Source organism: Equus przewalskii, chromosome 16 (assembly GCF_037783145.1).
Source record: "Equus przewalskii isolate Varuska chromosome 16, EquPr2, whole genome shotgun sequence".
Lineage (NCBI taxonomy): Eukaryota > Metazoa > Chordata > Mammalia > Perissodactyla > Equidae > Equus > Equus przewalskii.
Genome location: NC_091846.1, coordinates 69635077 through 69646145, shown reverse-complemented (window position 1 = coordinate 69646145; position 11069 = coordinate 69635077). Strand labels below are relative to the sequence as shown.

Genomic DNA, 11069 nt, shown 5'->3' with positions numbered 1-11069 from the left:
GGAGACTAGAAAAGCGGGGGCGGGCAGCTCTTTCAACAATCTCAGCTACCGGGAGTAGAAGAGAGGCAGGGTGGCAGCGGGTACGAGTAAAGGAAGGCTTGGGGCTGAGTAAACGCTGACGAAACGGATCCAGTCAAGAGGGAGAGACTGATCTTAGTTCGGATTCTGCGATACTCTGTGAGATCCGTGCTTTTAGGAGTGGGTTTGTAGGTTCGGCTGTGGAAAGTGGGAAAAGTTTCTTTTTCTTGAAGCAGGAGACAAAGTAATCTACGGAGAAGGGGGGTTTGGCGGGCGGATTAGCAATCTGGTTGGGAGCCCAAGTTTAGGACAAGTTGACTCGGGGACCGGACGGTGGATGGCGGCTCTGGCCAGGCGAAGCGCCACAGCAGAGTTCGTGGGTCAGCAGAAGAATGAAGACCCGAGTCGTAGAAGAAGATCTGTTAAAAACAAAAGCCGGAGCAGCCGGGCCTTGGATCCAAGAACGCAGTCTCCGTTCCGTTCCGAGGCAGAAAGTAGAGACACGCATTTGAAACAACTCCTCCCAGCCAGGAAGGAGTCTAGAGTGTGGTGGTTGCGATCCAGCTCCTTGCCTGCAGAGCCGCCGCAGTGCCTCCGCGGAGCGCCACCGACAGCGCGAGGAGCGCGAGACAGGCCGGCGCACCGCAGGGGAAAGGACGCGCCAGCGGCGGCCTACGAAGGTCCGCAGCCGCAGCCCGCCTCGCCCGGGACAGGCTAGGGCCGCCCCTTCCCGCCCCGGCCCCGCCCGGGCTTGGCGCCCAGAACTCCTCTCCCTTCTCTCCCTCCGAGTCCGTCTGTCCCTGCGCTTCCTTCGCCGCGACTAGTGCCCTGTGGCCTGACGTCACCAGCGTGTCCACCAATGGGCTCAAGAGGGACCGGCTGCGGCGTGAAAGTGACGGCAGAAGTAGCCAATGACCGTGAAGAGGGGGGCGGGCCGAGGCGGAAGTGTGAGAGTGAGCGCCCGCGCGCGTGGGGAGCCGCGGACGGTGCGGGCGGCGCGCGGCGTGCGGCACGGGAGGGGGCCGCCGCGGGGGGCGGGGGCGCAGGGCGGGCGGCCCCTCCCCCTGCCCAGCTCATTGCGGGCGCCGAGAGCGGCCGGAGTTTCCGCGCCCGGGAGGCATGCGGCCGCCGCTCGGGCTCCTGGCAGGTAAGGCGCGGGGCGGCCCCTGCAGGGCCGAGCGCGCCGGGGGGGTGAGCGGAGTTGGGCGCGGGGCGGGCACTGGCTCCCCGCTGCCGCCGCGCCCCGAGCCCCGCAGCTGGAGGAGTTGGCTCCAGGACCCAGGCTGCGGTCGGGGGCCTGGGTCACGGGATATGCGGGCGCCGGGCACCGTGCGCCCGGCTGTGAGCAGCGCGCGGGACAAAGGGTGCGGCGTGGAGGGGGCTCCTGCGCTCCCACCGCCCCTGCCCGCTCCAGCTGCGCGGGCGCTCCTTCCGTCCGAGGTGCACCGGGCGCCTGCTCTGCGTCTGTGGAGCGGTCACCTGGTCGCGGGGCCCCGCGTCTCCCTGCGCCTGGGCGCCAGCTGGCTGCGGCGCGGGCGATGGCTGGCCGCAGCCGGGCTGCTTGGCCGCCCGCCTGGGTTAAAGGCGGCTCCCCTGCAGCGCCGAGAGCACCAGCTACTCCGCTCTGGCTGCCAAGCGGAGCAGCGGGGGTGCGGCGTGCCACCAGCCAGGGCCCTGGGCCACCGAGCTAGCACTTCCCTGCGGGGGGTTGGAGTTGGGGAAGCCAAGCAGGTGGCGCAACCGCCGCCTCAGCTCCTGCAAACTCCGAGAGGTTTCTGGTCTTGTTGATGTTGTGACTGTGAGCTGTGTGTATTTTCTTTTTTTTTTTTTTTAACCACACACAAAAGAAGGGAGGAGTTAGAGGAAAGATCTAGCCAGAGCGTTGTGAATCATCCCACACTGTTCTTTCTCTGGGAGAGCAGATGGATGGGGAGAATTCCTTGAGAAACAACTACAGTAATGACTGACTGGACCCCCTTCCTGTTCCCTCTCCCTGCAGTCCTGACCGTGCCTGGCGCGCCCCAGATGGAGGTGGGGTAAAGTGATGCAGACCGACTTAGATGGGAAAATAGCTACAGGCTAGCAAGCTGGGAACTTTCTGGGGCAGTGGGACGGTGGCTGTCGAAGCACACACAGTCATTCTTCCTATCGACAGGCATGGCCCTCATGTGTTACTGAATTAAAAACGGGAAGGTGATCACTAGAGGAAGGTACTTCCAGGAGCATTTTGTTCAGTGCTGCGTGGTGGAGGGAGGTGGAGATGACAGTCTCCGGTGCCTTGAGGGCCCCAAGGGAGGAGCAGTGGGCTCAGGTCTCCATATGCTGGGTCAGAAATAATCGGGTTCTTTAATCCGATTCCCAGAGAACTGTCTCATCTCAGCCTGGCAGAGGACAGCTGGTGTGTGGTTGGATTGTTGCTGATGGGGTAGAAAGGCCGGCCAGAGGCCACAGGCCCTTCAGTGCATCTGGAAGAATATTCTGTAGTAGGTGGCTGCTACTCCTTTTTCTAGGGTGAATCGTTCAGGTTTGGTCTCCCCGATCCCGTTTCCTGCAGTACAGGCTGTGTCAGCTGTCCCTGGGTCCCTGGGGTTTACAGCTCAGTGATTCTTCGTTGTTTATTTGGGGGGGAGGGGGCGGGTGTCTTTTTGACCTTTTCATTGATGTTTGATTCATTTGTTTTAACCCCCTGAAAATAGAGGCTTGATATTAGAAGTTTGAGACATTGACAATAAAGAGACTTTTGCTTCCTTCCAAATTCTACTGCTGCTATGGCAGGTTAATTCTGACCACCATGAGAAATTAGCACAGGAGTGAGATAGGGATTAGAGCATCAACTTTATCACTGGAAAAGCTGGTGGAGCGCTGCTTGGACTGAGCCTGAGGCCACAGTGGGGCTCCCTTCTTCTCACTCCATATGGTGAATTTACCGTCCAGCCCCATCCAGGAGCCAGGGCTCCCAGGCAGGACATCACCGGGAGAAGAGGAACAGGGCAATGCAGCCAATGGCCCATCAAGAGAAAAACGGAATATGTGCCTTCCTATTTCATGGCCTGAGTACAAAAGATGGTAGAGGGGGCCGGTGCACCTGTCTGTACCACCTCACTCCAGCACGGCTGCTTTTACCTGAGCCCAGGCCTGGCTGGGATCATTGCAGAGCAAAAGCCGTTTACTGTTGCAGGAAGGGGAGTAGGGAACAGGATCACCGTAATGCTGAGCAGTTTGTGCAGGACACACAGATGCCTGGCAAGGGAAGCAGTGCCCTGTGTCCGCCCAAAAGAAGGGCGCCCTTTTCTCCATTGCATCCGGTCACCTGATGGGCTACTGCTGGCCTTGGTTAGTAAGTCCATCTACAGGAAGAAACAGTTGTTGACAACATTGGTGTTCCCAAGACAGGAGGTCAGGGACTAGGCACCGGGAACTAGTTTCTCCAAAATAATAACAATGAAGGGAAGTAATCGTGTCCATCCCTTCTCTCCTTTAATCCTTACCACAACCTCCTGAAGTCAGTAGTGGTACCTACCCTATTGTGCTGATGAGGAATTGGTCCTTAGGAAGCCTGAGTAGCTCAAGGTCATGCAGGGAGCAAGTCCAAATCTGTCTCCAGAGGCCATGCTCTAGAGTCTGAGAATTTTGCACGCGTTCCTAACACATTGTAGCCTTTATTGCATATGCTAATCCACAGTATTCTCTGAACTATCCCACTATACACATTAACTGTTAAGCTTTAAGTGAAGAGGGCATTTGTGAGTGTTTTCAGGGGCAGCAAAGAAGCAGGAACCTTGGAGACGAGGGGAGGGAAGCTGCATTAGGAGGCAAGAAGTAAGGAGGAGGGCAGGGAGTGAGACAACTCTGGGTCCCCTGATGTTCCTGCAGCATAAGAGAGGGAGAGCATTCTGGGGTTGACTCCCCAGGAGTCCAGGCCTGGCCCACAGTCCGCCTTCCGTATATCTCAGCTGTTGCCTGAGGACCAAAATGATTAGTCTGTATTACAAAGAATCAGATGAAAAGTGAGGCACGACAGCTTATTTCGGAGCACAAATTATTTCTTGATTCTGTATTCTTCCTGTAAGGCCGTTTGAACTTCATGACAACCTTTTGTGAAATAATATTCAAATATTTGGGCCTAAAGCAGATAACATCAAGACAAGTTATGTGACCATTCGTCATCTCACAGCTCTGTTGTGCCCCTAAAATTGCTATAAAATGTTTGCTTTCCTCTACATTAATTTGCTAAATCAAAGAACACTTTTGTTCCCTCCATGTTAAGTTATGGTATCTTCCTAACTATTCAGCCTTTTTAAAATTTATTTTTAGCACCAGGAGTAATTTCTTTAGCTGACATGTAGACAGTGGTTGGGCCCTGCCTGGTGACCTATATTATGTTTGCAGCTGTACCTTGGATTCAACCAATGGTCTATCCATTCAGCGGAAAAGAAAAGAAAGGCAGCAGATAGTAGCTGGAATATTCCCCCCGGCACTTGCTGAGAGCACGAGTTACATTTGATGGAGAAGCTTGAGGGGCCAATGGTGAGAGAGCTGCAGAGCCTTCCTCTCTGGATTGTAAATCTGGACCTCTTTCCAGCACCTGGAAAGGGACAATGTTACCACTGGATGGGGTGTCCCGTTGACTGTTGGATCTCTCTCCGTGGTCACTCAGATAGACCCCTGTAGAAAAGATACCTGTGACCTCAGATGGCCTATTTGGCTGACTTCTTATTGACTCCATAATCTGGGGTATTCCTTTGGAGATCCAGAAACATACATCTACACTGCCTTTCCAGTCAAGGGGCCTGGGATTCTCCTCCATCAGCGTGAGAGGAATGGGAGCCAGGTCCCTTTGTAGGGAGGACAAGAGCTTTGGTACCAATAAGCCAACCACTCAAGGGGATTTTCAAAAGAAGATTGTTCTGTGCCTATGCGTTTACCCTCCTTGAAAATAGACCTATAATAATAGCTAACCTCCCCTGGGCCTTTCTTAAAGCCCGGCAGTGCTTCTGAGCATCTTAGATAGGTGTTTCATTTAACCCGCATGACCACCATGTAGGCTGAGCACAGTTATAGCTCCCACTTTAGAAGTGAGGAAACTGAGGCCCAGAGAGGTTAAGTAACTTGTCCAAAGAAGTTTCATCCAAATGTGAACCTGGTAAATGCAAAGAAAGCACCTGTTGAGGGTGTGGTGGGAATGGGGCCAGATAAAATGTGATTGGGAGGGTAGTTTGATGTTTGGGTGGATTCCAAGGTTGAAGCTCTTAGGCAGCTCTTGCTGCTGGGAAGTTCTCATGCTTTGCAGAATGGCACAGGAGGTGGACTCTGAGAGGACAGGAGACACGCACAAGGCCACAGAACTCATAAATGACAAGGCTGAAAGACACAAGTTTCAGGCTTTGACGTTTTGCCTGTTTGAAAGAAAAGTTAAAAATAAGTGTATATTTTTAACCTGACTCTTTCACCAGTGTTGAAGGTCCTATCCTCACCTGGAATAGCCTCCCCTCCCCTCTTCTCCTTTAGAACACAGCTAGCCCTGTATTTCTAGGATGACATATTGCCCCCACACCAGTCGGTCTGCAATGTTCTCTCCTTCCACTGTTTATCCTCTGTGTGTGAACCACTGACCTGGCTGTCGATTGTGTGCCCTGCCTCATTCTCTCTGCTAAACTCTTCTTTCTGCCCGATTTTCGTCTAAGTGGCGTGGGTGTGTTCTGAGTTCTAAGTCTGTGTTTCATACCCCACAACACACATACACACAGTGTGCTAAGACTCAACAATGAATATTGATAGATTTTTTCTTGATTGGATGAAGCAAGATGGTAGAACTGGTTCAAGGACTATAAAAATGATTTGCCTTATAGGGTTGATAATTAAAGGATTCCATTAAATCAGTGTTTCTCTGGGGCTGGCCCTGTGCCCAAGTGGTTGAGTTCGCACACTCCGCTGCAGGCGGCCCAGTGTTTCATTGGTTCAAATCCTGGGTGCGGACATGGCACTGCTCATCAAACCACGCTGAGGCAGCATCCCACATGCCACAACTAGAAGGACCCACAACGAAGAATATACAATTATGTACCTTGTAACCGGGGGGCTTTGGGGAGAAAAAGGAAAAAATAAAATCTTTAAATCAGTGTTTCTCAGGGACAGTCCAGCATCAGAAACCCAAGGGCTTCCTATGTGGTAGGTTGCGTTTGGGCCTAGAAGAAGCTGCATGTGTCCCAAGTGACTTTTCTGCCCACTAGAGTTTGAAAGCCACAACTTAAAGTTTTTTTATGATCACATCCTATAAAACACAGCATAAATGACTCTAGCTCTTCTTCATTTAAGGTAAATATGTCCACCGCAGAAACATTCCCAACAATGTGTTGATGAATATTTACACCACGTTATTTTTCTTGCAGATTTCTAACCAGCATAATGCTGGAGCAGGAGGCTGGCAGCCTGCAGTTTTCAAAATGGCCGAGTTGGACGCCGAATTGGATCACATCTTTCCATCTTCTGTTCTTCCTCCTTCCTGGGCTAAGTTAGTGGTGGGATTTGTTTCCCTCGTCTGCTTTGCACGAAGCTATGATGGAGATTTTGTCTTTGATGACTCTGAAGCTATTGTTAACAATAAGGTTCGTGTCTTAATTCCTTTCTGATAAACTTACGTTAACCACTTGCCTACATCTCCATAATAATCTTAAGTTTATGTTGAATTCTTGTCTGTTAACCTTGGGTTAAGAATTTGCCTGGGCTCAGTTGTGTGCTCTAGATTTCCCGTCTCTTTTAGATAGCGCTCCTTGATTTAGAGCCCCTTTGATTGCTGGCAGCAGGGTCTCCAACCCCGGCCTAAACTCAAGCTTCACCCTCCCCACCTACCCTATTTGAGGTCCCAGTCCACACATGTCTCAGAGAGACTGTTAATTCTAAGATTGCAAGGCGAGAGTATTCCCGGGCATTGCAGACTAAATATTTCAGGTTTTGTGAGAAATTTTCATAACTCTATGCCAGAAATGTTACCCGAAAAAAAATGGTGCATTTGCTGCAGTGATGGATGAGTCGGATGCCCCAGCAAAAGGTGCATTCTCAGCAGCAGGCCGCGAGCTCACTGCTCCTTGTCCTTTGCTGATGGCTTCAGGACAGCCTGCTGACAGCTGCTGAAGGACGAGGAGTATGCTGCCCATGCATACTGCAGTTCCTGCTCATTTCATGTTTGCAGACTCAAATTTGCTGAATTTGCAAAACCCAGCCAGTTTTGCTCACCAGTGGGTGTGAGGAAAATGATATTCTTTTTCACTCATTAACTGAGATAGGGAAGAAGAAATAGGTTTGTGGAGAGGGAGGAAAAAGATTTAAGAAAGCTAAAAGAAAATCAGAACAAGAAAACTCAGAGGCAGGGAGAGCCCAGAGGAGAAGGAATTCGGAAATGGCAGGCTTAGAGCCTTGGGGCAGTCTAGCTACTCCTCGGATATTTTATGCATGTGCCTTGACCAATAAAGAGAGCTGGAAGGAATGCACTAATCTCTGCCTAGTAGATGCAGTTTTAGGATTCTTTGTAATGTTGTTGAATGCTCTTACAATTTTGAAGTCATAGATTCTACCACATGAGGAGAAAGTCATCTTCATATTGAAAATGTTGAGAAAAATTCTCTATGAGACAAACATGTATTCTAGGGCGAGATGGGGGTAACTGTTTTGCAGATACTTTATTTGTAACATTGGAATTGATTTTCTCAGTTTCAGCAGCACAGACCAGGCATTGTTGACATTTGTTTTTAATTCAAGTGCTTCACTTGTAATTTTCCTCATGTTCACCCAGCAGTTACTGCAGATGTTTCTGCTTCAGTTCTTTTCTAAACCATGCTGAAAGAAAAAGAAGTGTGTATCTCTAAGCCACTATGTCACATTGGTGGCTTACTAGCTACGGAATTGCTTTTCTAACGAGGATGCTAGGATGTGACTTTATTTTTTTAATTGCATTCTTCATTTTGTTGAGAGTTTCTTGACTCTTCCATTATTATAAAGTGGAAGGTCTATGAAGTGTTAACTCGGACCCTATGTCGAAGAGCTTTGGTGAGAAGGCAGAGAGGACACGTGAGTTTGCTGGGTGTGGGATGCCCTGGTGTGTGGGTATGATTCTCTTTCCTTCTGTGTGGGGTACGGCAGATGAAGCCATTTTGTGGCTTTACTGCACATTGTCTTGGCCGTGTTTTCCAGAGCATCACACTGTGCCCCTTTGTTAACTTGCTAGCCCTCCCTTTTTTCTTTCCTGTTTAATGAAAGGCCCTCCTCCGTTCATTGGCCCCGTGCCTACGGTAATGTGAAACAGGCTGTTACTGGGTTTTGTTGGTGCTAAAGACTGCTTTCCAGATGCTTCCTTGTAGGGTTGAGTTGCCTTTTTTCATTGAGATGATGGTTTTCTTTGAGACAGTGGAATTAGCAGGAATTTCAGACAGAACACATCTTTTCCATAAATCGTTAGGAGGAAAAATTGACCTTTCTTCCTGTAGCGCGCCCTGCGATGTGTAGGCTATACCTAATCAAATATTTAGAGCTTGGTTGGTGTTCATTTTCTGCTCAAATGGAGGGAAAGATTCTCCGCCCAACCCCTTCACAACTGGCAGGTACTTCTGGGACAATGAAAAAGAAGACAGACTTCCGGTTTTGTAACTGAGTAAACTGAGTTAGTGAGTGGATTACACAACCTTCACGAAATAGCTGGCTCTTAGGAGTTGTATGCTCAAGGCCTCTCAAGCCAATACCCAATGGAAGTGAAATTCACCCTCAAAGTGGGTATCAGGTGACAAACTTTGCATCTATCACCTGTCCTCAAGCCTTCCCCTTTGAGTCAGCAAGCCCTTAAGTAGCAAATTCTTACCAAATTCCACCATGTGCCTTGCTCTTGGGCCGCCCAAGATTTGCCATACCTACTTCTTCTGTGTGGGGTCTTCCCCACCTTCAGATTGTTGTAAGCTGCAAAGACTGTCCACCTTAGATGCAGACACAGCACGAGCTCTGCTATCAGGCGGACCCACCTGTTGGCGTCAGGAGCTACTCATGCAAAGAGGGCAGGGTCTGATGTGATTTGTGGGTGTGCTCCCGGCTGCACAGTCCCAAACCTGCCCACCCGCGAGTCAGCGAGCCTTGTGATCTCCTTTAAAGCCTTCCTTTTCTGCTTAAGGCAATCCATTGATCTTGGTTACTGCCACGAGCGTCTCGACTGATAGCTGGTGTGGTGCTTAGCACATCATCGTTCCTAGTCCCTGAAATGTTCCCGTTTAATTATGCTTTAAAGGGAACATTAACATGCAGTTTTGTTACTTCTTCATAGTGCCTTGTCTGCCTTTCTTCTTGTTAGACACAATTTAAACAATCTGGGTGCATATTTAAATGTAAAAAAATGCATTTTTAAGTATCTGTAGTACAGTACCAAATTAAATTACCTTAGTAGTGAGATAGGTCTCATTTTTTAGTATTGAATGATCTTCATCTTTAAAAATTATGTGGAAGTTGTTTTTCTTTAATTTTACTCTCTGCTTAGCTCATGATCAAAAATGGGGAACTTTAAAAAATATATGTTAATCCGCTCATGTTTTAACTGGGATATTTTTGGTAAATTACCTTATGTGTTGGATATGAGAGAGGGTAATAGTGATCTTGTTCAGCTATATGATCCATTTATTCACTAAACATGGATTAAGCACCTTCTCTTTACTCCCAGCAAACACAGGTGTGGCCCGGGCCTGGTAGAGCCCCAGTCCAGCGGGGCAGACAGATAATAGTTGGGTGATTGTAAATCACCAGTGTCCCAAGCAGTGAGAGGACAGGTGCGACACACCCCAAGACCCATGGAAGGGGAATTGCATCAGCTCAGGAAGGTCATAGCTCGCTGGCTGAGATAGGAATTGTGGGAGGAGTTGAGCTGTGAAGAGTTGAGGGGTGACTGTCTGGATAGAGACCTGCACATGCAAAGCCTTCGGGGTGGGTGGCAGCAAGAGCTGTGTGGGGAGCAGACAAAGGCCAGTAGCAGGAACACAGAGTCCGAGATGAGCCTGCAGAGTTTGGCAGGAGCCAGAGCACCCCAGGCTGTGACATCCATGTCAGGACATCAGCTTTGCCTTGGGGGTGGAGCGGGGGTGGGGGTTAGCTATTGCAGTGTTTTAAGCAGGGTAGGGTGGGGTGACCCAGTTTGCGTTTGGGACAAATCGATGTGGAGAACATATCAGAGGGCACAGTGGACTCACTAGGAGTCCTGGCTGTATCCTAGGTGAGTAATGATGGCGCTTGGCCCAGGACTGGTAGGAGAGATGGAGAACAGAGGTATGAGGAACTTGAAGAAGAGGTCTTGGTGAGGGCTTAGATGTGGGGTGAGGAAAGAGTTGTGACTCCTTTGCCCAGACTGTCCTCTGTTGTGTTCCTGTAGGACCTCCGAGCTGAAACGCCCCTTGGGGACCTGTGGCATCATGACTTCTGGGGCAGTAGGCTGAGCAGCAACACCAGCCACAAGTCCTACCGACCTCTCACCGTCCTGACTTTCAGGTGAGGTATGCCAGCATGGGCTGTACGGGATGGTCACCCGAGGTTTGTGCATGATATTGTACCAGGTTTGATGGGACAAGGTTCTCCGTGTCAATGAGTCAAGATAGTGGTTCCGAGGCGAGTATAAGCCTCTCACCTATGTGGGTGTCTGAGAAGTATGTACTAACTTCAGCCATTAGGAGTTAGGTCATGGGAAGATGGAGAGAACATGCCTGAGGAAACTTTGTTTCAGGGCTCGCTCTGGCAGTACACATAGAAAAGTGGAACACTACAGAGAAGATTAGCATGGCCCCTGCACAAGGATGACGCAAAGCGTTCCGTACTTAGTACACTTCTTGGAGGTGGGACCCTTTGCTGGTTAACACCAAGAAAATGATGTGAGTGAAAACAACATGTGGCATCTAATGAAACTGATTTTTTTCCACTACGAGAAAAAAGGTATAAATTCCAATATACAGAAATAAAATGAAGCTAAAAACAATCTAACCCCCCCCCCATTAATCAGGGTGCTGTTTCCATTAAATAAATTTGTTCACCCCACA

General features: G+C 49.8%; 1 protein-coding gene and 1 non-coding gene across 11 annotated transcripts in view; both read left to right on the top strand.

Moving 5' to 3' along the window:
- The first annotated feature begins 969 nt into the window (after window positions 1–969).
- The window catches only part of TMTC4 (transmembrane O-mannosyltransferase targeting cadherins 4), a 59588-nt gene continuing 49488 nt past the window's right edge, over window positions 970–11069 (top strand). For 3 of the 10 annotated variants that reach the window (XR_011528239.1, XM_070579229.1, XM_070579226.1), the window contains exons 1-4: window positions 1026–1165; window positions 2381–2529; window positions 6408–6623; window positions 10412–10527. Coding sequence is in view for 6 of the 10 variants with exons in the window: in XM_070579229.1 (XP_070435330.1) it covers window positions 6462–6623; window positions 10412–10527 (278 nt within the window). In the remaining 4 variants the exon portion in view is untranslated. Of the gene's footprint in view, window positions 1166–2017; window positions 2229–2380; window positions 2530–6407; window positions 6624–7471; window positions 9816–10411; window positions 10528–11069 lie in introns of those variants that run through there. The other 7 variants (XM_070579227.1, XM_070579228.1, XR_011528238.1 and 4 more) reach the window with 7 other exon arrangements.
- On the top strand, window positions 10759–10864 carry LOC139076564 (U6 spliceosomal RNA). The gene has a single exon (XR_011528301.1). It is a non-coding gene; the product is annotated as a U6 spliceosomal RNA (small nuclear RNA).